The sequence below is a fragment of the Acanthopagrus latus genome, chromosome 9 (genome assembly GCF_904848185.1).
Source record: "Acanthopagrus latus isolate v.2019 chromosome 9, fAcaLat1.1, whole genome shotgun sequence".
NCBI lineage: Eukaryota > Metazoa > Chordata > Actinopteri > Spariformes > Sparidae > Acanthopagrus > Acanthopagrus latus.
Window position 1 is genome coordinate 9,421,362 of NC_051047.1, and position 25,425 is coordinate 9,446,786.

At 41.5% G+C, this 25,425-nt stretch overlaps 1 protein-coding gene across 20 annotated transcripts in view; it reads right to left on the reverse strand.

The window, feature by feature from the left end:
* Window positions 1–25,425, reverse strand: part of mycbp2 (MYC binding protein 2) — a 62,653-nt gene that overhangs the window by 26,960 nt on the left and 10,268 nt on the right. For 14 of the 20 annotated variants that reach the window (XM_037110871.1, XM_037110868.1, XM_037110867.1 and 11 more), the window contains exons 4-42: window positions 23,670–23,823; window positions 23,242–23,438; window positions 21,730–21,972; window positions 21,080–21,151; window positions 20,704–20,800; window positions 20,513–20,586; window positions 18,503–18,641; window positions 18,255–18,331; window positions 16,536–16,740; window positions 16,251–16,415; window positions 15,909–16,067; window positions 15,596–15,800; window positions 14,950–15,095; window positions 14,343–14,453; window positions 13,880–13,984; window positions 10,830–10,949; window positions 10,219–10,300; window positions 9,736–9,853; window positions 9,163–9,521; window positions 8,827–8,999; window positions 8,140–8,265; window positions 7,743–7,870; window positions 7,298–7,389; window positions 7,034–7,168; window positions 6,781–6,864; window positions 6,581–6,677; window positions 6,256–6,493; window positions 5,772–6,046; window positions 5,278–5,499; window positions 4,945–5,136; window positions 3,127–3,333; window positions 2,862–2,999; window positions 2,521–2,699; window positions 2,289–2,431; window positions 2,088–2,188; window positions 1,766–1,984; window positions 1,436–1,658; window positions 292–410; window positions 45–132 (exon numbers count right to left, since the gene is read on the reverse strand). In XM_037110871.1, the coding sequence (XP_036966766.1) occupies window positions 45–132; window positions 292–410; window positions 1,436–1,658; window positions 1,766–1,984; window positions 2,088–2,188; window positions 2,289–2,431; window positions 2,521–2,699; window positions 2,862–2,999; window positions 3,127–3,333; window positions 4,945–5,136; window positions 5,278–5,499; window positions 5,772–6,046; window positions 6,256–6,493; window positions 6,581–6,677; window positions 6,781–6,864; window positions 7,034–7,168; window positions 7,298–7,389; window positions 7,743–7,870; window positions 8,140–8,265; window positions 8,827–8,999; window positions 9,163–9,521; window positions 9,736–9,853; window positions 10,219–10,300; window positions 10,830–10,949; window positions 13,880–13,984; window positions 14,343–14,453; window positions 14,950–15,095; window positions 15,596–15,800; window positions 15,909–16,067; window positions 16,251–16,415; window positions 16,536–16,740; window positions 18,255–18,331; window positions 18,503–18,641; window positions 20,513–20,586; window positions 20,704–20,800; window positions 21,080–21,151; window positions 21,730–21,972; window positions 23,242–23,438; window positions 23,670–23,823 (6,007 nt within the window). The remainder of the gene's footprint in view (window positions 1–44; window positions 133–291; window positions 411–1,435; window positions 1,659–1,765; window positions 1,985–2,087; window positions 2,189–2,288; window positions 2,432–2,520; window positions 2,700–2,861; window positions 3,000–3,126; window positions 3,334–4,944; window positions 5,137–5,277; window positions 5,500–5,771; window positions 6,047–6,255; window positions 6,494–6,580; window positions 6,678–6,780; window positions 6,865–7,033; window positions 7,169–7,297; window positions 7,390–7,742; window positions 7,871–8,139; window positions 8,266–8,826; window positions 9,000–9,162; window positions 9,522–9,735; window positions 9,854–10,218; window positions 10,301–10,829; window positions 10,950–13,879; window positions 13,985–14,342; window positions 14,454–14,949; window positions 15,096–15,595; window positions 15,801–15,908; window positions 16,068–16,250; window positions 16,416–16,535; window positions 16,741–18,254; window positions 18,332–18,502; window positions 18,642–20,512; window positions 20,587–20,703; window positions 20,801–21,079; window positions 21,152–21,729; window positions 21,973–23,241; window positions 23,439–23,669; window positions 23,824–25,425) is intronic. The other 6 variants (XM_037110858.1, XM_037110875.1, XM_037110857.1 and 3 more) reach the window with 5 other exon arrangements.

The window sequence follows — 25,425 nt, forward strand, 5'->3', positions numbered from 1 at the left end:
CTTGTATCATGGATTCATAGAAAAGCAGATTTGCTCATCCATACCTATAGGAAGGGCCAGGTCTTTCTTCATCAGAGCTGCAGCACACACACTGCCCAGGTAGGCTAATTCTTTCTCAAGCAAGATGAGACCCTGAAATGTCCATACTGCTATGTCAGGAAGGTAATCTAACATTCAACATTTATTCTGCCTGGACCAAGTCACGAACTTAACATTGACATATTACACTAAAACGGGTGGAAGGCCTGACTCTTACATAACTAACAGAATAGTATACAAGTGATACAGTACCTCATCAGGACCAGGGTTGAACTCATATCCCACAGCCACACACTTGAAGCCATAAAAGCAAGCTTTCTCATCTTTAACGTAGTCTGAGGCCGTTTCCAGTGAGAACAAAACCTCATTTCCTGAAAAGAAAGAGGACAAAAACATGGAAGATGTAAAGAGTAACAGGTGGACAGAGTTCTGCAGGCAAACATTTGTAAACTAATGGCAGCCTGATTTGGTAGGTGGCTCGGTTTAGCATCATTAAGGTGATTAAAGCACATAGAACATTTCAGATCAATGAACTACAACTTGGCTGCAATAACAACCACTGGGTTTAGAATGGTTTGTTGCTCATTCACTGCAGATTCAATCTACACTGTGCTACACAGTTTCTCATAAATAATGCTAATGGTGTCATATTTAACACATCAATGCATTGGCAGAAGAAAGGTGTTTGTCTGCTTTTCTTTGCCATCTGTTTTGTCACAGATTCTGCCTTTTGTGGCTTTCTGTCACAACAGTACTGACAACTTTGGGGATTTTCTTCCCTCAGTTCCACATTGAAGGTATGTAGCACATTATCCCAGACTGTGTGTGCTTTTCATTATGTTAACGTGTCTCCTTGCTTTCCAAACTTGCATCTCATCTCCTCCCAGAGAAGATTTGTGAAACAGAGTTGTGAGGAATAGGCAAACGCCAGAGAAACAAGGAGACACCTGTGTTTCCTCGCTCCAAGCTCCTCCAGAAGCCTCCTTCTTCCTTTCATTGGTGCATTAAGGGATTAGAATATCTTCTGTGATGGCCGAGGGGGAATGATTTACCGAGTCGCGGGAGGAGATAAAATGCAAGGAAGCATAACTCAGCATAATGAAAAGCACCCTGTCAACTTAAGAGTGCTATAGAGCCAGAAAAGAAGAGCTGCTGCCTTACAGGCCTCATGTGGGCATGTACGTTGTTTGGGACATGCTAGCACTGAGATTAATCAAAATAATTACAATAGCTATCGTCTCTTGTTTAATTTTACTCTAACTAACGCATATTGTGTCATCTTAGTCCGTTGGCTTTTGGGAGTAGAGAATTTATTGTGATTCTGTTTTCTGTCAAATCAACATTGTCATAACGTTTGTAACTGTCGATAAATGTTCAACTGCTCAGGCTCTCGTACCTGGCAGCACTAGCACAGTTGTTGGCCAGCCTGTGGAGCCTGAGAACTTCTTGAGCTCAGTCCAGGTGTTGATGGTGTCATGGATCAAAGGTTTGCCCCCCAGACTAGACAGGTGAAGGGTACGGCTGGGGATGAGCAGACGAAGGACATCCTCTGGCTGTGCAGTGCCACACTGTGGATCAAACTCGATGGTGGTCCAGCGTACACAGTCTGGGAATGTTACCTGAGGCAAGGTGAGATGGAACACAAATAGATTAGACTTAAGTCATATTTGTGTCTCTTTTTCAGATGTAAGTTACTCACTCAGAAGTTAGCTTAAGGATAATTTACCCTGTATTGTGTGACGCCAGCTTGTTTATAAGGGTGGTCACTCTCAATTACAGCATAGTGGTTTGAGGTGGTACAGGCTGACAGGCCCTGCTCAGGCTGATTGCCAGTTGTGCTGTCTGTTGACTGGTTGGGATTGAAGGTGGGCGGGGCATATTTTTGGTTGAGGGCAGAAACAGCAGGTAACAGCTCCTGAACAAGCACAAACACCTCAACAGCAGCCTGGATGAGAGAAGACAGTCCACAACAATGTTACATCAGGCAGAGACCATTTACAAAGAATAGATGAAGATGACGGCTTTGAAGTCCTGGTTTAGAATCTTACCTTTGGGACAGACGCAGCCACAGGGCCGATGTAGGCCAGGATAAGTGGCAGGAGCATGGAGAACAGGCTGGAGGAACTCAACAGTTCAGGAATATCATCGACTGGAGATAATTAAGGACAGGTTAAATCCACATGGTCCAATTTGAATACAAATTAATCCACAGGAGTTTTGTAATCCAGCTATAAATTTGGTGCGCTTACCATCAACAGCAAAAGCTCTGTGGAGAAGGTCCTTTGCAGCTCTGACCACAGCACTGACCACAGAAAGAGCCCTGCTACAGTTCTTGTCCTCCTCATTGGCTTTGCTCAGGAGCTGAGACTGGAGATCCCCATCATACTCACTCCTTCAGCCACAAGAAAAAAAACACAAGTCAGAAAAAAAAAAGAACTTTATACTTGATTGGATGTTACAAAATGCTGTTTCTGTGTTTACCTGTAGTATAGAATTTGAGGGATCTGTCCTCTGGTCTGGTTGGTCCCATTACTACTCAAGCTGCAGGTGCTGAAGGTGAAGGACACACCATCAGAGCACTGGACTGTGGTCATCCCTCCATCGCCATTGGCTGTCCGACTGCCGTAGTTTCGCAATCGCACAGCATATTTGACCCCCTCCTGCAACAGAATACATTCATCAGTGAGAATATACTCATTTTAACCAACACAGCGCACAGTAATATAAAGACACTAAAGAAAATAGTTACAGCATGTCACATCCTAGCATTTGTATCCAACAAACAACATATGCATGTATTATTCTCTTGAGACCCTGTGTACCTTGAGAGGCACAGCCTTGTCCAGGCGAATCTCAGCAATATCACTGGGAGAATCATCAGTGCTGTAGGTGCCCTTCACCAACTCTAGTGACGTCCACCTGTGAGAATGTGCTGAGTCTCCTGGGTGCTCTGTCTGTGCCTGAAGGTTAAGGGATAAACAGTTCGTAAAATGTGATGGAACTGAAGATAAATGTAGCTATACAAGCAACACAAACATTTATCTTTTAAAATTTCAATCAAACTGAAAATTATTTATTTTTACTTACGTCATCAGCCAGAACCTCTAATTCATACTCATGGATTCCCCCTCCTCCATAGACGCAGACGCCCACCAGCACAACGCCTGGCTTGTCCACTGTCAGACAGATGGCATCCGGAGAGCCATTGCCTGTGTTCCAACTCCGGCCCTGGCTTGTTTTTGTGAAACGGTTAGGAGATGCTTTCACTGAGTGGAGTGAGTTCAGCCCATCAACCTAATAAGCAAAAACACAACAACAGATGTAGCCAAACATATCAAACCTATTACATAACCACATGGGGCTTATTAACACATTTGAGAAGAAAGACTGCAAAGTTTTGCTACAAATATCGAAACCATCTTCTAATTCCTCTAAATACTGATTGTCCCACAGTCAAATGCTGTAAGCAGGCCATCCAGTGGCAATATTGGCACAAAACATAAAACAGAAATTAATTTCAAACATTACTGTGCAAATAATGAAATGTCATGTACATATGAAGGTGAGTAATGTCTTTTAATTACAGACAAAAACAGAAAAGCATCTCTAAAAAATACATCTTCTGAAACAAGAGATTTGGGTTGCCACAGATCACAGAAGACGCAGTTTTGATAGCATCATGGTTTTGAGTCACAAACCAGAACATTTTGCGACCAAGCAAAAACATAGTGCACTGTTAAAGACTTTTTAAAATGCACTACTTTGGTTGTAATGTGGCCACCTGTCTCCTTCTGTATTCAACACACTGTAGTCTTACTCATATCCCATCCACAGCACTAACATTAAAATTGAAGTAAACATCATAATCTTATGATCCATTTTTATGATGACAAGCAGGCCGTTTCCCAGTTACACCACCAGAAATTGCCATGGTCACAGCATATAGGATTTCAGTTCAAATTGACAGCACACATCTTCTACCTTTGTAAAGTGAGCCACACTGAGGTTAAGGTAATTATTACTTGAAAAAGAATCAGTGGCTGTAAAACTATATTTCACACTGTGATGGTTACATTTTGCAAATGAATCCACGGTTCACATGCATGTCAACCGTGGGGGGGGTATGAATCAAGAATCACCTACGCTTAGTTACACCACTGTCTGTATTAAAAACATCTTGTGTTTGGAGCGTGTTAATACAAACTGTTACTATTTATATCAGCCTGCTGACTAAAGAGAGCCAGACACAACTGCAGAGGGGCCTATCCAGGTGCTCTGGGGAGGAAGAGCTGTTTCCCTGACAGCAGACTGGAGAGAAAAAAGTGCCCAGTGTCGGTCACTATGGCAACGAGAGCTTGAAGTCCTGACTGCAGTACATGAGTATGCGTGTGAACAGAGAGAGTGATGATAATTAAATGAAGAGTGTGAGGGAGGAAGAGTGACAGATATCTCTCCAATCCACTCAATGACTCAGCATACTACACAAAAACAACAAAGAAAATCAATTTTCCTCCTTTGTGCTGTTGATTCTTTTACCAACAGTAAAAACAGCACCTTGTTCCAAGCAAAAGCATTCACTATGAAAAGTGAGTTTGATTTGGCATGAGTAAGGGGAAAATTTAGAATGAGGAAAGAAATGTTATCTCACCAACAGATCTCATCTACAACTTACAGACCTGTGCTGTGATGAATGTGATTTTAAAGGAATTTAGAGGGAGACAACAGAGTTAAACAACAGAGACACCACAGGTGACGATTTTGTTTACATTCCTGAAACAAAAAGCTTCATAAGAGCACCTCAGGACACTAAACTTGAGTATATGAAAAGTCCTATGGCCCTACACACGTGGGCCTAATGCGTGTGTTTGTTTGGATGCATGCCATTATTAGTGGGAGTGAAGTTACCTCAGAGCCAAGGGCAGATGCAGTTAGCTCGGAAACAATGGAGGCCAGCAGACCACAGGTGTTGGAGACCAGGTGTGGCGAGAACAGTTCCACCTCCTTCCTTAAACTCTTTCTCACCGGCAGCACCACAATCACCAGCATCTTCTCCAGCACCTCCCGGAAACTGGTCATTCCCATCAGGTTCTCCTCCGTCTATGGGAGTAATAAATGTGTAAAATACATGCCAAAATGTTCTCCATCCATCATACATTTCCTGGGATGCAGGCTGCACCCATGTCCACCATCTCTGAAGTGAGGACAATGATGTAAAATGTATGACGTGCAAAAACTCACATGGCTTAGCTTCTCCATATGGGCCACCAGCAGGGGGAAGCGGTGAGCGAGGGCAGAGTCATTCTCTGTGCTGACTTGTTTGACCAGTGAACGCAACAGCACCTCCCCATCATATGCAATGGGCAGGATGGATGTTAGCTTGACAGAAGTGTTGCAGAGAGCGGACATGACAGCCGCCAGCAGACGGCTGCTGGATGTTCGAAAGTTGGCCTCAGCAATGTCCTAAAAAAAACAGAAAAATTTATCAGGGAAATTAATCTGTTATTATTTGAACATTTTCTATAATTTTCATTGAACAACATGATTCTAAGACTTCTTAGGAAGTTATGGGTTTGTTTGTTTTAATAATAATTGCTCATTGATTTGTTATACATTAAACCAAACTACACTACTGATAGAAATCAATAGATTAATTGCCAATGATAACAATTCTGTAACTAGATTTGGTTGACTTTACAATTCCTTCTACAATGACACGGTCTGCTGTCACTGACCTGGTCCAGGCAGTTGAGCAGGTCACAGAGGCAGGCCCACTGCAGAGCTGGGGTTGGGTAAAAAGAGTGGAAGCAGGCAGTGAAGGTGTTGTGGCACTCCTGCAGCACAGCTTCTAGCAGGGTTAAAGGCTGAGACAAGTAGCCCTGGGGGTCATTGTCCAGCTTGGTCAGGCAGTTGTCCATGCCTTCTGACAGGATCTTCTTCAACAGGCTGCGTGTCTTTCCCACGCATTCTGCCAGCTTGCTTGACTCCTCCACTACAGCTTTGGTGCTGGCTGGAAATCAAAGAAAAAAGGGAGATAACTATTTTAGACCTACAAGTCCAACACACACATTTTTTATTCGAAAATAAATGTAAGGATAAATATTGTCAGTAGTTTTTCACAAAAACAGGCATTCATAACTGAACAGAAAAAAACACTGTCATTTCTTATACTCAAATTTAAAGTTATGATATACACTGTAGATTGTTTTTGCAACTCACTATATTGCCATTGACTGACTGCTGAGAACTTCTCTGTGTTCCTACCAGCAATGGGGAAGATCTCACAGATGTAGACCCTGAGCAGGCGGAGGCAGCACGTGCCAACAAAGCGCAGTCTCTCCAGGTCAAGCAGGGTGGCTGTGTACTGAAAGCCCTTCAGCCCTCGCAGCTCCTCCACACCCAAAACCAGGGTAGTCCAGCTCCAGTGGAGGATACTCAGCAGAGACTCAAAACACTCCTACAGAGAGACAAACAAAGATAATTACACATAATATTGTAAAAATCAGAGCAGGTAAAACACATTCAACACAGAGACAATACTCACCACTGAGACTGTTCGAGCAAATGAGCGTTTAAGAATATGGACTGGTTCACTGGTCTGCTGTTTCCCTTTAGATGCATTGCCATCATTTGAGGGAAGCCTAAAGTTGAAATATACAGAAGCAATTAGAACAACTTATTTGAAAAGCATAAATATAAAATAGCTAGCATCACTGTTTATAAAACGCGAGAAATTGTGCTTACCTGTATAGCAGCTGTGGTATTTGACCCGCATTAACATCTGTGCCGTTGTTTGACTTCTTAGAGCTTTTGAACTGAAAGACCACACTAAAAGTGAAAAAGAAAAAGACAAGTTAATGGGTTTCAACTATTATTCAAATCAAAACATTATATAACAAACATGACCAAATGAAACATCAAAATATGTAAGCAGTATTACTTTTTTATTTTTAATTCAGAATTTAGAGTACTATCTATATTGTGAAATCAGATGTACCCATCATCTGTAGTAATGGTAGCCTGTCCATGGGAGCCACAGTCACTGCTGGGACCAGACACTCGAGCCCATGCCACATACCACCAGCCCAGCTGCAGCAGCACTGGCTCATCAAACATCATGGCATATTTTTCCCTAAAATAACAAAAAAAAAAGAGATATAAGTTAATACCTATGAAATATTAACACCATATAATTTCAGAAGTTCTTTGCAAGCAATAGCTGTGATAATTAAGGGCAAACATTGAAATTTATAAACCTCACCTGGCAGCACAGTCATAGGCCAGAACATCTGTCTCTGCCAAAAGATCACCATCTGTCTCATGGTCACCGCCATCAGGTCCGAGCTCAAAAAGCTACACAACAAGAGAATACAGTTAACAGACTGTAACCGCCTGTTATTCAAGGCCACAATTCCATTTAAATAATATGTGGTGCCTTATTAGTTTTGGGAAATGTATGTGTTACAATGCAGTTAATCCAAACTTTGCTTTGTTTATGGTCACAAAACGTTGAATAACTTGCTCTGTAATGTTTTTGGTGAGATACTTTCTAAGATTTCCAGCATAAAACTGAGTAATATTCCAACTGATGACACAGGTGCAACTTCAACATTAAGTGTCACTCGTGACACTAAGCAAATAACTCAAATTATGGCCATGATGGAAAAAGGAAAATGCTTGAAATGGAGCATCACCAGACGGCTCACCTTGATCTTAGCAGTGTATTCCCCACGTCCCCCAAACAGGCCCAGCCCACCCAGCAGGATGTCTGCATCAGCACAGAAGCGGATGGCCTCCACAGAGTGGGCCGAGTAGCCCCAACCACCACCGTGACCTAAAACATCATACACAGGATCAACACAGACTTGCAAGGTACAAAAAAGTTGTTTGGACAAATCTGGTTGTTGTAAATAGGATGAGAAACTAATCTGAACTGATTATTTATGTTTCACATATTCTGCAGCTTTGACTTAACAGAAAAAACTTTAACTTTTTTTTCTAGATGAATCTATGATCACAGACCAAAACACATAAAAGCCAAATGTGCCCCCTGGATACTTCATACATCTAATACTATGTATGCTGTACAAAGAACCCACTTACTCTCAAAGCGGTTCACCACACTGTAGTCCTCCTTAGAGTAGACCTTCATCACTGCCTGGGTTTCTTCCTCTGCGCTGGCTACACCCATCTTCAGCTCTTGCATGGCTGCCAGTGTATCCAGGCAACCTAAGTGGATAACCCAGTATACTCCCTCTTAGTATTTCTCTTTGACTGAAATCCATAACCTAAGCATTCCTGCAGACAATTAATCACATGGGAGGCTAAAATCCAAGAGAAGGTCTGTCTCTCAAATCAATTTTCCCAAGAATGAAAGAGAATTGATGAGAGAATGGAAAGCATTACATTTGTACTTCCCAAGAATTATTTCAATTTCACCTTTGGCACAGCAAAATGAAAAATGTATAAACAACCGTTAAAGTTGAAGGCTCCACAGAACCTTTACATATGTCAAAAGGTGGTAATTGTATAAACATTAACAAAAACACAAGTTTTAATATAAAATGTAAAATAATCTTTAAAACAGGGCTCAGACTGATGAGCCACAGATGATTCAATGAACAGCAATGAAATCAAATTACTGTTCACATCTGCTTTGAAAAAACACAGATGTCTGCATTGTCCATCTTCATTTGTGTTGTTGCACTTATGTACATATTCATAAGACACCAAGACATTCATTAAAAATTCATATGGCCAAAGACTGCAGATGGGCTGAAGGAAGCTTACCGAGAATGTGGAGGGCTCCATGAGAGCGAGTAGTGGTGGCATGTGATCCTGAGGGCAATGCAAGCTCTGGACTGAGGATGCTACAGCGAGCCTGTAGATCTGTAGCAGAGGGCATTCTGGCATCAGCTATCACTGCATTGTAGCACAGCATCTCCCTTGAGATTGGCAGGAACCTATAAGCATGAAGAAGACCCAGGACACAGGTGTTAAACATCAAAAGGGACAAGTTACAAGCTTATCTGTAGGTTATTTTAACTCAGTCTTCAAACTCAGGGTTAATAGTGCACAAAACCAAACTGTGCGCATTTCTTTGTTCTGTATAAACCTTGAACTGACCTCCATATGACATCATATACAGGATCCAGACACAGACCAAATCCTTGCAGGTCCTCTTGTTCAGAGTCATTGAAGGTCCTGCAGCTTCCATCCATTTTGTTGATAAGCAAGCATTTAAATGGAGGTGGTTCAGACACAGAGGAGGGCACAAGGCCAATGATGTGTTTGCTGGCAAAGATCTCTGAAGTAGCTAGGACATGAGAGTTGATAAGAGCCTCATCGATCCGCAGAAACGTTTGGTCTCCGCTGGCACCAATCCAGGTAGCCTTACGCCCGTATTTGGCACCGATGTTAGGCATGGGAGATGGCTTGGCATTCCAGTAGGGCATGTCTAGGATGGGCCGGCCAAGCTGCCCTTTCTGAAAAATAAGGAGATACATATTCATTCTCTGGAGCAGTTTATGGTCAGTTATATCAACACCGGTGTAAAGCAAAGAACATTTACTTTAATGAACAACTACAGCCAACATCACTGTGAGGGTAAATAATGACGTTTCCGATTTCAACAGGAATTCTATGCCTTCCAGAAAAGCGGCTGATTACACATTGTATCATGGACAATGTTTTTCTTACCGAGAAGCTGCCAAATGTAAACACCTGCCCATCCACGAGGAGAACGGCTGTGTGGTTACTGCCTGCCGTCACCTGTACACTGGGACCTGGAAGTGCCTGCACCAGAGTTGGAGAACCCCTAGCAGGTAAAAACATTTAGTTTAGGTTGCGTGTCCGCGTGCAGTGTGGTCTATTTATGTTTACAATTAAATTCAAAATGACAAAGCAAGACTTTGGCCTCACATTTCTCTCATCTTACTTGAAAAACTGGGCTGACTTACTGTAACAAATGTTGGCTTGTAGCACCAACTAAACACACATCTAACAATAAACATTGCGTTGCCCTTTCCAGGTCGTTACAATTGTAGTTATTGCGGTATTTCACGTAGTCTTTCGCACTAGGCAAACTCAAAGACTCACCTCTTAATCTTGTTAGCATTACTTCATGTTGAGATAAAATACAGGTTTTGTATTCTCCTATTCATTTTAACAGTAATGAATTACCTTGAGTTGACATCTCCGTGTCCAAGCTGTCCATGTTGGCCATAACCAAATGTGTAGACATCTCCATTCTCCATCAAGACCACTGTAATGAAACACAATCAAAAGCACTATTTTCCTATTCTTGTACTTCTATGTCAGCTGCTGTTGTTAGAAGTTTTAATACCTAATACCTACCTTTAAGACCTTTTCAAGACAGTTTTTTATTTTTTTTTTTTACCACATCTTATTGAAGCAGTAAGACAAGGATCACATGTATACTACATGTGATCCTGTGCAAAGGTAGGTTATAAGTTGAAATGTGATTTTAGAGTAAGTTAGGTTAATACACAATTTGCATCACATCAAGAGGTGAGCACGATTATTAAGAAAAAGTCAGTATTAGATTCAGTGGTAGGCGAAGATTAAACGTTTTTTTAACATCCGAGGATGCCTGTCACTCAGAGGAGCTTGACTCATTTTGAGAAAAAATGAATTATAGTTATATTAAATTGGCTGAATTAAATAAGATAAACTGATTTTGGCAATTCAAACCTCACAATGTAAATTTTAAGACTACTGAACAACTTTCAAGGCCTTATTTTTATAAAAATCAATTAAAGAAATCAACCTACCCGAGTGGTGAAAACCGCAGCTGACCTGCACAGCTCGCAGTTCACAGTCAAATCTCACTGCCCCTGGGGGGTAGGTGGTGATTTTGCTGGCATCCTTCTCTCCACGCTCACTGCTACCGTCTACAAGGCAAACACTGAAGTCAGCACAATTGACTTGAAAAAAGGGACAGAGAGAGTGAGGTTAAGTGGCAACTTCAGACCGCAGAGGTGGATGTCTCTGCACAGTCCTGGAAAACGGAGCTGGAGGGAAAAGAGGATTCAAAAGAAACAGGGAGAAGGGGGAAAAGCATGCGAAACAGAAACAAGGGAAAAACACCTCTACAACAGAAAGGCTTTTGGCAACCAGTTCCATTAAAGATTGACAGATGGTTTGTTTAGAATATAATTTGATATTCATTTTAACATCTGTCTGTGTTCAATGAGGAAGAGGAAATCTGGTTTACCCTGAGCCCTGTTTAAGAGGTCACGGCTGTGGTGGGTGAGTGGACAAAGTTGTATAGAGACCCATGCATCGCAGCAAATATAATGACTGTCAATACCTTTTTGGACCAGGAACCAGCTCATTGTGGTTTACCTCTGTAAGTGAGGCCAGCCAGGTGAGCTTTACGTTTCAGTACTTCACAAAAAATGGCTCATGGTCCAAACATTCACAAGGGAGGGTTGAAAGTTAAGCTCAATGTCAGTGAAAAAACAGAAGTGCTCTAACACAGACATCCAAAGCACATTTAGTTTATCTGGAGGTCATAGACAGAGACCCCAGGATTGTCGATGAGAGGATTTGGAGCACCCTTTCCTCCTCATTACTGTAAACGCATAAAGACGGATGCACAGGGGAGGTAACCCAATAACCTAGCCCTACGACCCTGTGTCAGCCACAATGAATCACACAAAATGAAAATTATTCAGCAAAATAGAACAGTCTCAATGTCTGAATAGGAAACCACTCATTCTCTGAAATAGAGTACACTGCATCACCATTTCTACAAATAACAGCAGACCAATAAAACAAGCCACTTATCCTTAACAATGAGTTTCTATGAGAAAGGCGATTAAATATTACATGTTAAATGGATGCTTAGCATCAAAAGGGGCACAATGCTAGGCCCCCAAACTGAGGACTAGCCAAAATCATCCACCAGCAGTTACAGACCTTCAATTCCACTTCAACCGGCACCAACAATTTGGTGAGAAAGGCAGCAGCAGTCTAGACAGGCAGATGTGCACAATGAACTGACAGAAACACCAGCTGTTTTTGTAGATTTGTGCAAGCAAATACAATATAGTATGACACCATTTTTATTTTTCATTTATATCCTTTATTATATTTTTTAACTATGTTTGAAAGAGACTGTGAGAGTTTGACATTATATATTTTATATTTGTGTTAACCTAAATGGTTAACCGCTTACTGCTCCTCAGCTAACTGTTCACTGTAGCTATCTTTGGCTGGAGCAACAAGCTGCCACTAGCAGTAGCTCTGTTAGCTGTGGACCTACGTGGTCCTATAGAGTGGTGTAGCATTGACATGTTTTTGTAGGCTAACTAGATCACTAGATCAACCATCACCCTTGTTCCCTTGACAAAAAGCTTATGAGATTTTTTGAAATTAGTCTTGGAATATCGCAGAAAATAGGCTCTGTGGCAAAGACAAGTTTATGATGCTTACATGTTTTGTTCAGCAAGACAATGTATTTTTTTTCATGGAACAAAATGTGTAAATATCTTAAGCCTGTGGTAATCAAATGCTTTATTTCAGAAAAACTCAGACTTTGAGATGTGCAATAATGCTAACTGATTTCTAGCCTCTAGGACTACGAACTACACCACTCTTTTAGCTGACAGGGTTCATCGCAGGCAACGAGGCTCAGCAGCTTCCCAGTGAACATGGCTAGACACCAGAATGGGACTGAACACAGCCTCTGTCACTGATGGTTGCCAGTTTGAAGACAGTGGATACACTCCAAAATAACCTTAAAGGCTAAGGCTATTAATATTATTCCCTCTTGCAGCACAGAGTGGTATTATATGAAAAGATGGGCCAGGGTTAGCTGACTTCAGCTAGAGGTTTCTGCAACAAAGTACATGAAAGTCTTTGACATTACGTCAATATTGTTATTTCTTCACATTCTTCTGATACTGTCAGCTTATTTTCTAATGTTTCTATTTTGGCTATATCTTATAAATTGCCCCTTTAAATTGTTTTATTCTTAATACTGTTAATTGTAGAGAAAGAGTTCAGAAGGCATCGTCATCACTGTGTTTCCCCTTTCTGGTTTCTTTAGAAAGAAATTAGCTTGGCTGGGCTGAGATTCTAAGGGCAAAACAAAAGAAGTAACCTACAAATAAATGGTTGACTGTGCTCTGTTGTTGCTGAATCATACATGTGAAACTGATATTATTTAGATATAAGATGTTCATTTAAAATAGTTAGCATGAGTGATTTCTAAGCCCCATGAGAAGATTCACATCTGAAATATGTATTTTAAGAATAACAATTCTGCTCACTTCCACCCGAGTCAGATCTGTCAGTTTGTCATTTATCAAATCTTGCTCTCCCCAGTGCTCACTGTTTCGTCTGCTTGAAATGCTGCTGTGTGACAAAATCAGCTGCTATGGGAGCGATGGTAAATCCAGTTAGACAAGGACACTGATTTATGTTTAGGTGTAAACAATAGCAGTGGGCAGAGCAGGCATCCTACTCTGACAATTAGAACTGTTAAACTGGAAAATGAATCAGCTTAACAGACCAAATCTTAATTGTAACCTCAGTATTTCCTATGCTCACAATGCATCATAAAATTAATCAAATGGAACCATCCTGTTGAGATTGGTCTTTGACCCGGTCTAAAGGTTTCACAGTCATTTCCCCACTGTGAGTCACAGTGAGTCCTTCTTGCCAACACGCTACACTGATTGTTACCATGAGACCTGGTGACGACATAAGAGTCCTGCCGCCAAAGAGTGAGAGAGGAGGTGGACGGGACAGCCAGACTGGGAGATGAGTCAAAGGGGTGTCTCTGCACCCGTTGAGTTAGTGAAGACCATAGTACCTTTGTGCTTGTCCCGTTTATGCCTTAGTGCCTGAAGGGGTCTTATTCTGGCTAGGGCCTGCTCACGCTGGTTCATAAAAATGGGACCAGGAAAAACAAGGGGGCCTGGGGGAGAAAGAAACTTTCACATGCATGCACAATGCTGACAAATGGGAGAGAACACATGATAATACTACACCACAACAATGCACACACGCTGGAAAAAATTACGACACAAGCAAGGGGGAAGTCACCAAGGCACAACACCCAAGCTCACTCAGCGCCTGAAAGTTATTCAAACTAAAAAAAAAAAAGAGAGAGATGGACATTCTGTTTGTAGCTTCACCCTATTGATTAACCTCCATTCCCACCTTCTCACTCTCCCTGAGCCTGTGTTTGAGTCTCTATCACAGAAACTTAACTTCAACAAGCAGAAAAAAAACAGCTATTTCCTGGACAAACTCAGTTTAGCCCTGCTCCATACCTCTGCCCTCCTCCAGCCTGTGTCGCCGATTGATCCTCTGACGTTTCTCCTCCTGACGGATCTGAATGTGCTCCTCAATGTTCACTCCTGGAGGGGGAGGGACAGGCACAGCTGAAAACACATAAGGCCCCAGGTACAGGCAGCCCAGACAGGATGATGGAGGAGGAGGGAAGACGGAGCAGAGCAGAACAAAACAAGACACACATCAATGAATGATGGAGAGACGTGATGGAGAAGCAATGACTCTGCACAATACGACAATAAAACAAAAGGATGAGCAATGACAATTGTGCCAAATACTGCGTCCAAGCAGATGCAACAGACAGTGTGTGGCACAAGCAGCACACCAGCATAGCTGAGAAGGACATAAACTGCAGCCTGTACACATCCCTCCTCAAGACATTCAACAATTCTGATCAGATATTGAGTATCCAACATAAAGCAAACCACTGACATTGGAATGTCACATGTAGGCAAGAGATTTTAACTTTGGCTTTAAGCAAAATTGAAATGATGCGAGTGGTGACATAGAAGAGATGGAAATATTGTATGAATAACAGAGCAAAACAAGGCAGAATGAAGTCATGTAAGACATCAGTTGTCATACCTAGAAGGAGGTCCAGTGGAATCATCTCTTTCACGGCATCAAAGATGCCTCTCTGTCTGGCCTCTTGACCATCCAGCTCCCTGGCACAGGCCTTGCAACAGCCACACGCTGAGCAGCCAGACTCTCCAGACCCACAGCCGCAGATACTGGTTGGTAGACGCAAGCACACAGAAAAAATATTCACATTCCATTACCTATAATCCAGGTTTCCAACAAAAACATCTGAAAATCAGCAAAAGAAATGTTCCCATCCACTACCTTTATGTGATTTAGTGTGAGTGATGTGACTTGGTTAATTGTGATAATTCATATAAGCTGTATGAGGTGCCAATTCTAACTAAGACAGCGACAGTCAAACCTCAAATGGTGAAAATATGATATTTCAGTCAGGTTACATCTTCTTATCCAGAAGAGGTGTTTCGATCGCTTACTAACTGCATTGACTTAATAAAAAAAAATTGAAACCAAAAATAAATAAATAAATAAAGCAGGCAAAAAAAACAAAAAACTGAGGAAATCTTTGATTTTTATTTACCGGTAGCCTATGTTGTTTCCATCAACCTTTTGTAATGCAATGATAAACAGAAGTGCTGCACAGATATTGTCATGACCACCTTCACTTCTTCCGGTGTTTGTGTCGTCTTACCCTCCTGGTACTCTGTCTGGCCGTCCACTGCTGACACAGCTGGCACCATAGCCAGTACAGTCTCCGCAAACTGTGCAGACCATGCACTGGTCCAGCTTCCACTTGTGCATGCCTGGCTGACACATCATGCTCTTCTCTTCCTTCTCTTCTAGCTCATCCTCCAGGTCTTCATCCATGGCTGTGGCCATGCTCTCCACACCAAAAGCTACAAATAACAAACAAAATGCCACCAGACTGAGCAATAGCACAGAGACAATGCAAGTATATGTAAGACAGTATGCTGTTATGCGTTTTTGTTTGTCCATCTGCTCACCTTTCCCTGCCTGGCTCATAGATCCAGTGTCTCTGCCACACTGGCCTTTGTTATTCACCCCAAAAGTCCACACTTCACCGCTCTTGGTCAGAACACATGTATGGGCCTTGCCCATGGCAACCTGAGTTACAAAGTGACCTTTCAGGTCTGTCACCTGGCCTGTGGAGAAGAAAGTAGGATTATAATCAAAGTGAATACCATGGCTTCAAACTGTGAAATATTTATAGACAAATACATGTTTATTCTTTTAGTAAAAGTATTTCATCTGTTGTTTTCAAAGAAATTAAACTACTGAAATATCTCAGAAAAACAGAAACAGAAAAACTGTCCCAGTTAACTCACAGGTGCTGTCACTGTAAATAGCGTCTTTGCCAAACATGTAGAGCTCCCCATCCTTGGTGACAATGCTGCTGCTGCCATTGTTACAGGCAGTATACACTGCTGTCTTGGTCTCTAATTTAATCATCTTCTTGGGCTTGTAAGGCTTGGGCTGTCTGCGACTTTTAGCTGCAATGGAAAAGAACAGACATAACCTTCAGAACTGAGGTGGCTTTGATTTCAGAGTGAAACAAAGGTCAAATACAATCAATTGATGAGCTGTTTTCAGACAGGTTGAAATCATCTTACTGGATTCTCCATCCTCTCCCTTGCTGGCAGAGCCTGTAAAGAACACACTTCCATCTTCAGCCACTAGCAATGCATGAGAACCATCATGGCCAACTGAGAACTGAGCGATCTTCGGCGACTTTGTAACGGGCAATTCCACCCATTTCCCTGCTGATGGGCCACCCTGCTTTATACCCAGGCTCTGGTACTTCCCTGTGTAGTAAATCTGTGAGGGTAAGAGGAGGAAAGATGATCAACACAACAGTTTTCTCATAGTGATCATTTCTGAGGAACTAAGGATCTATAGTTTTTCTATTTTGTGGCAAAAACTTAGCAAGGATTAATTTATTTCTCACTGTGGGAGCCAACAAACCTGCTACACCAACACAGTATTCCTAGAGAAAAACAGCCTTGTCCCGTGTGTACAGCACTTAAGCAATTCAGACAGCAACGAGTGATGATACATGCACAAAGGCTGCTTCTGGAGGTGAGAGTTTTTATAACTCCAATCATTTGACATGCACTTGGCAAATTACATAATTGCAAAAGTATTGTATGCAGACACAACAGTAGCTTGTAAACCACTAACAGACAGTCTTTGACTCCTTTCCTAATATCACATGTCCAGCCCAATTGATGAGTGAACATTGTGCCAAGATACAGGTCAGCTGCTCCTATTTTTACCCATCCAGCCAGCCTGGGTTAGGGTAATCTGCAGATAAAGAGTGCTGTGAGATTAGGGCCTCTACACAGACACAGAAAAGTGCAACAAGCAACTGCCCTGGACTGTTATCTACAAAGAAGGCACACTGCACCACACCTACAGTACCTACGCACGCACAGCCACACCCTCAACACACCCAAACCAAGCACATAGTTAGAATTCTCATCTTACTAACACGGATTGCATAAAAATGTGAAATGTGCCTCCTAACAGTGATTTGACCTACTTTGATCGATTACAAACACCCTGCAATCTAACTCCAAGTCAAATAATATAAATAGTTGATTCCTCCAAAAGCTGCCCTATGTAGACAAACATAACGTCGTTATAATAATGTCGTTTACTCTACCTACATTCAGATTTGTTAGCATTTTCTTCATTTTGTGTCTGTACTCTTAGATTACTTGATTAACAACAACTCTTCCCTCTCAGTAGGCCCTGGTGTGTTTTCCTGGAGGTAAACACTATACTGCAGGCCAGAGCCACTGCTTAGCTTGGTGAAATACTCTAATCACTTCCAGTTAGTTGAGCATGTACGTCCCTTTACAAGCTCAGGGTGCATATAACCACTAACAAGAGCAGGATCCAGAGCACAATAAATAGTGCAAAGACATGAAGAGATAGAAAAAAAAAAAACACCCTCATTAGTATTCTTTTTTTTTCTAAAGACGATTTAGCTCAGAGGGTCATCAAATGTTTCCAAAACAACATTACAAGTCTTATGTTATGCTTATTATAGCCCGATCCAAGGAAAATCTGACTAGCTAACAACACACAGATGTTATGAACTAACTAAGGGAATGTTAATTTAGTACAATAGGCTTCATGTGGCTAGTGTGACACAGAAGGAAGAAAAATCATGGCTTTACACAATTCATTTAGAGCCTTTTCCCTAGGTTCACCCTCTAAAGTACAGGGCATAAGCCAAAAGTTAGAGCTCAGTGGTCAAATCTGTTCCAACTTTTATTTTTCTTCAACATTTTAGGCATAACAACAGAGATGATGTTTGCTCTCACCTTCCCCGAGGCAGTTTTCATCAGAGCAAACTCCCTGCCTGCTCCAAGCAATGCTGCCTCCTCATCAAAGCCTGTGCCTGAGAGAACAACATAGTATTTAAATACAAATATGCAATGAGACAAGGTTGTAAAAGTATGCTTTTTTAAAAATATCTATACACCTTTTTGTGTCTTCATATACAAAGTGATCTTGTAGCAGGTGTACATATGCATATGAAGACATCATGCACATATTTTATATTACTCACTGATGATGTGCAGATCCTTCTCGAGGTCAAAGAGAGAGATGCCGCAGGCGTGCAGACATTTCCTTGCCAGCTTTAGCTGCAGTTCCTGCTGCAGGGCCGGGTCTGAGCTCATAGTATAGATCCGCACCACAAAACCATCCTGCAGGAGTCAGGGCCAACAGGAGGAAATGCTATTCAATTTTATGATACGTAACAATGTAAGGAAACAAAATGCCCCCAATTTATTGAAAACATTTCCCCACTTTTCCCCTAACCCAACTATGAATTAATCAAGCCCTTAAAGGAAGAGTTCAAACTTTAAAGACATACACACTTATCCGCATTTCTGCCTGTGTACATAGCTGTAAGTGCATGTTTTGGGACAAGTGGGAATGAAGTGAGTCATTACAAATGGGCCTCACATACCCCCCACACACTATAATTTAAGTGCTGGATGCAGTTTGGATTAACACATAGATTAAAACCTTGTAGGAGTCACAGATAAGTCTATCAACTGCAATATGTTTGGGGGTGTGGGGTGCTTTTTATATTAGTGGCTATGGTAATCTAAAACCCAGCCATGTCAGTGTAAATAGCATATCCATTTATCTTAACAACACCAAGAAGGATGTGACACCTATCGACAATGCATACTCAATGCAGAGCACATGACAGATGATACAACAGTCTGAGATATAGGTTAGTCACTGCAGTGGATGTGGCTGAGAGGGGCAATTTACAGGAAAGGAACAAACTTAGTTGAGGGACACAACAAGGAAATAATTGGGAGACAACAGGGATATAAACAACAGTTAAGGGTACCATGGGGTTGGTCTGGTTTCCACTGTGTAGTAACGATAACACTTGTGTATTGTGTTTTGATTCCTCTAGAGCAGCTGAGCATATGTGCCACTCAAACCATTTAATAAATCCCTCTATTCTCTGGCCGGAACCACCCCCAACTTTTCCTCTTACATGTTGCTTTCATTACCTGACTATCCCCTTAACCTCGTCTAGTTTACTGACACCATCATCTTCTTCCCAGCATCTGAAACCCCCTCATTGTGCATCTCAAGTGGTTTCCCTCAACCGTTAAGTGGTCTATGCAGTGGTTGCATTTTCTTGCTGCTCACTTAAAATGCATGCAGCTTCTTAGGTCTCCCAAATCACCCACACACACACAGTGTCCCACCCCCTTGATTAGCCTAGAAACTGCTACTCCGGAAGAAGGCGAGCTGCAACAGCAGATATATGGATTTCACATCTCCCCCTCCCCCACTGACATTACAGAGTGCTTATGCAGATAACTGCTTGAGAGATTAAGCTCTCTGGAGAATACCCACATCTGGTGCCACTGCCCTTGCTACCACGCCCACATATACACAACACACTCACACACGTATAAACATAGACAAAATCGCCCCCCCCTCACCCCCTCTGTGGCACAGCTGGTGATCAGCTGAGTACCCTTCAAAGTGAGACTGGGGACTCGGCAGCAGGGGCAGTGACAGATGCTTCATTGGGCAGTTCAAGAGGGACAACAGCCCTCATTTCAACTAACAAAAGATTTGGTTTTCATGAAAGAAACAACACATTTTAGAAGAGATCTTAGTTAGTTGCACTAGATAAAAAAAGACAGATGAGGAGCAGGGGATGGTTTAGTTTTACTGGTGACACTAATGACAAGTGGGATGACCACTCATAAACATGGTCTGAATTTCTTACAGCTCACAAAAGTTCACAGTCAAACACCTCTGAGACTGAAACCGACAGTCCAGTATGTAATGAAATTTAACAGCACTATAATGTTTTAGATAAAGTTAAATACACATAATGATGAATCTCCACCATGTTTCCAGCAGACACAGGCAGCACAGCACAGTTTATTTTTCTTAGTTCAGCTTTACACATAGGGGAAACCTTGAAAACACTGAGGATTTTCCCCTCTGGCACTCATGCATTTTCAAAATATCAGTTTAAAAGCGATGATGTGGATACTGATAAGGAGCTTTAGCCTCTAATTAAACTTACATCTTTGCAGGCTGCGATCTGGTTGATATACTCTCCATCTGTGAAGATGATGTTTTGTCCATCTGAATGTTGACCTGAAAGAGCAGCAACATGACAGTGAATATACTCAATATTTTGTTTGTTGAAATATTGATTATCTATCTTGCGTGAGATGTTTTTAAACAAGGCAACAAAAAGTGTTTTCTTTGCACCTGGCATGATGACAGTTCCCTCAGGCTCCAGAGTCTCGGGGTTGATCTTGATGGCCGACATAGTGTGGTTACTTGTGTCCCGATACAACAAGTACCCCTGAGGAGACAACACAAACACTGATGCTTATCCACAATCCGTAAGGACTCTCTCCAAGCCTTACAGCTCACTAAGACGTAATTTTCATAACGATGAAGATTACACTGTATTTAAACAATATATTAATACTCTCAATGTTAAACAAAGCAGTGATGATGACAAATAACCAACATCACTGAAGTCATATAGAGGTCTACGTTTAAATGTGACCGGAAGATTTTACATAATCAAAGCCACTTCACTGTAATGTTTGTGAGGGGCATCTTGATGGAGACCTACCTGAGCAAAGCCCAGCCATGATCTCTTCTCCTTTCGATTCCTGATACGAGATGTTGAGTTGTACACATGGCCCTGTGTGGCATTCATAATACAAGAGAACAATTATAAACACTGACAAACGTTAATTTAATGTTGGCAGATGAAAATCAGCAGATGACTACAAACACAGGCCTTCGATGTTGGCAATTACTCTCTTAAAAGCAAGAGCATTCCATTTTACAGCAAAACCGTGGCTGTTTACTAGTATACTTCTCTACCGCAAACACAAAACTACTACTGCTTGCTGCCTTCATTCAATTGAGAAATTATGTACTGTAAATTGTGTTTACAAAGGTTTACAAAGTACTGAGGTGTACTACTCCTGTTACACCAAAATATGAATCTGCTGAACAGATTTCATTTTGCAGATTAGTTTTGCTAGTGTTTAAACAGAAATTAAAATGCAATGCAGATTGCTTTTTCTCAGGGAGTGAGCAGTGACTGATTTGAGTGTAGCGTGATAAAATCTAAGTTGAGCACAGAGCGATATTGAGCATAGCAGCCTGGAGCTGATTTGAGCAGGGCGGGCGAGGAAGGCACATTCTCACAGCTCCACCACACCAACATTCTCTGCTCAACAGTGACAATATGCATCTTTCTGTGATACATACCCTGACCGTGCCACTGTATCCAGAGCCCACTTTGTATAGTCCATCCTTGCAGAGCAAGTACAGGAAAGAACCATCAGTCTGCAGGAGGCAGCGCTCATCCTCGTCAATGGCCACCTCTTTCAGGACCCACTTGTTCATCAGGGCTGCACGTTTGATGCCATTCCCAAACCAATCCTGGATTTGAATCTTTCCAACCAGGACAGCTTGTACACTCCTCTGTAGTGCGTTCAGTATGGTAGGCACCTGGTGGGATTGAGGAAGACAAAGAAGGTGCTGAAAGAGTGCAGGACTGCCAGATTCTAATATGACATAATAGAGTGTATTATATGTATGTATAATAGAGTGTATCATGCATGGGGGTAACTGGCTATTGAGTTTCTTTACTGCTAATCAAGTCAAATTCTCATATTAGTGGCTCAAACTGTGGTGACTGTACCAGCACATTGACCGTCTTCTCATTTTGCCTGAATGCATTTTCACACACACATTTCCACAGCAGGTATAACAGACATGTTGCTGATCTCATGGTTCTCAAGAACGCAAACAAACATAAAGGCGTGTGCAGTACATAAGCCCACACTTCCCATCAGCCCTCCTTCTATTGTGATGATTCACAGTCCAGTCAATGCCTAAAGGATGAGCAACCAGGAAAACAAAAAACACGCACGCGCGCGCACACACACACACACAGGCCTACGGGGGATAAATGTATGAGGCTTTGCAGCTCTGTTCAAGCATATGAATTTTGTACATATACACGTAAAGCTGAAACAATTTACAGTCACAAAGCCTGTGCACAAAGTAATTACTGTTAAGTAACAGTTTTAGTTTTCAAAGCAGAAGCAATGAAACCATAAAAACAAACTGCAAGAATAGAAATAGAGGACACGCTAAAGAGCTAGAGATGGAAGCAAACAGAAGACTAGCTAATTGGGGTAGGAACGCAGGAAGGGTAACATAATCAAACAGGAGAATCAGAGTGGCTTGACATTTTCCAAAACTCAATTTGCACTGTCCAGACACTCCCATGAGTCTCTCTGCTCAGAGGAAATGCATGGAGGAGTCGGAGGTTCCTCCTTCTAAAAAGCACTTTGGCAATCTCTAGGATTTCTACAAGTCTGAAGGAAAAACTTGGATAATAGATGGGTAGAAATTTCTTGTTGGATATGGTTTGGAAAACATGACAATTCAAATAGAATTGGGTATAAAAAACAGTGTCATTTCAACTTGTGTTTCACTGGATACAGGAACAAGAGGACCTGGAATTCCTCTTCCCACATAAAGATATTTGTTTAGTATGAGACATTAATCTAATCACGTGGTCACAACAAGATACGATCTAATAATCTATGGTTAGTTGTGTGAGGAAACCCTTACATGTGCAAAGAACATCTTGGACTCTAATTTAATTCATCATTTGTTTTTCATATGAATGACGGAGAAGCAAAATTAAGATGAAGAATACAGTCAATTCACCAGACGTTGTCTACTTTCTATAAATGTGTTAATTACCTGTATCGTCTGGCAGGCATGGCTGCCATTGTTGGTGAGGATGGCAGACACGGCCTGCAGGATTTTGCCGGTGTCGCCCCAGGCCACCACCAGACTGAAGAGGCAGGCGCAGGACAGAGCGGTGATGGCCTGTCCTGTTGGATCATTCGGCCCTGTGCTGCGGACTGTGGTCTCCAAAAGCAACTGGAAAAGAGACTCTGAGGAAGTATACAAGTCAAAGGCAGGTTAGATGTTTGTATTTGTATTTCTGTATGTAAGGCTGAAATATAATACTACAAAAAATGGACAATATCATGCTGTTTCATGCAACACAGCAAAGTGATCAATACGCCTCACAAACAAGATTTGTAGCAGGGCAGTTACATTGAATTGCATTAGACTGTTCACATGCACCTCATAAACTCTTCTGAGTGTGTTTTCAGCCTTACCTAGAACATCAGGAGGTTCGGTCTGAAAGCCTTCAGGCTGTTGTCCCTGCAGCATGTCCAACAAGGCCTGCAGGCTACGCAGGCACAGTGAGGGGTGAGAGAACCGCGTCTCTTTTATCAGCTCAAATACCCCACACAGGCCGATTCCAATGATCTGCACATAAACATAGAAGCATATTTGTCTGAGCTAATGAACACCATGATATCACACCACAGTCAGAGTGTAGCTGGACTACAACCACAATTAATAAACAGATTTTCGAATGGATGCTTGCTCCTAATAGCATGGCCTCATCATCCTACAGTACAACAACCTACATTTAGCTGGGGGCCCACAGTGCACACTGTACTTCCTCTTCAACATCTCCTATTAACATTTGGAATAATGACAGACCCACTTGAGTCCTTGGAGAAGGGAGGAAGGCAACAGAGTTTGGCCTAGAAAAGGATGTCATTCTCTCTCTCAGTATGGCTTGTTAGTGATTCAAATAATGCTTTAATGTTCCTTCATATCTCAGTGAAGAACTTCAATTGTAACAGTGGATTGAAAGTTAAACATCAGTGAACATCTAATAAAAAAGCGTGTTGTATGTAAGACAATGTTAGTTAAAAAATACATAACAAGACATGTATGATACTGTGCACAAAAAATAATATAGATTAACAAAAATGAAAATAGACATTCTAGCCGTTTCTATCATAGCTTCAAAGTTATGTAACTGACAGTATACTTTGTGAGGGCTTACAGGCATTTGGTCAGTGTTACTTTGTTTAAATACACACACGCATGCACGCATGCACGCGCGCGCACACACACACACAAGCAACTTGTTAGCACCTGTAATTAAACTGAAATTAAATGCAAATCACCCCAAAATATCATATCAACAGTAGCCAATTTATTTTGGATAAGTTTGCCATTATAACATTTCTAAATTAAAACTATCCATCTGCCCAAAGACTAGTATTTAACTGCTAAACAACATGCATAATGTGCACATAACTAAAAACAACATACAATCCTCTAACTAGCAACATACATTGCAAATTCATAAAATTCTACAACGTGAATGTGCTGTCACGCTGTAGAAAGGTTTGTCCTGCTGTAGAGAGCCATAGATAAAAAAAATAGGGCATAATGTAGGTAATTTCTGTAGCCTAATCCTAACTTGTGTTTTACAATTTTTTTTCAGCTAACTGATGGTACCCCAGCTGCCTCTCTTGGATGACAAGCTCAAATGTACTATCTCAGAATTGTTATCGTGCTATTATGAGGCAGAAGCTTTTTCCAAAGTTGTCCATCCTTTACTTCCCTCTGTAAATCTACCATTTATGGAATAGACTGAAAAAAAAAATGAAATTTTGCTTCCCATATACTTTGGTTTTATATTTTATCCTCTATTTTATGTTATCAAAGAACAGGAAATTGGACAGTTTACCGTGCAATGGGGTCATAGGTAATTCAGTAGACCTCCAGATGAAAACAGTCAACTTAGCTTACAGACAGCAAATTGGAAAATGGTATTCATTACTGATTGATGGCATTTCCTTTTTTCCCAGAGCGAGAAATTGTTTAGATTTCAAATATAACTGACAGCCCTGCTATGGAGTAACATAGAGAAACCAATAGGCTCACAGAGTGGTAGAGGGATTTGGGGTAACAGAGCAGAAACTATAATCCTCATATGATGGCCATTTCAAACCTATGTTAAAGTGTCTTCAATTATCACAACAATAAAAAGGATACAAGCCCAGA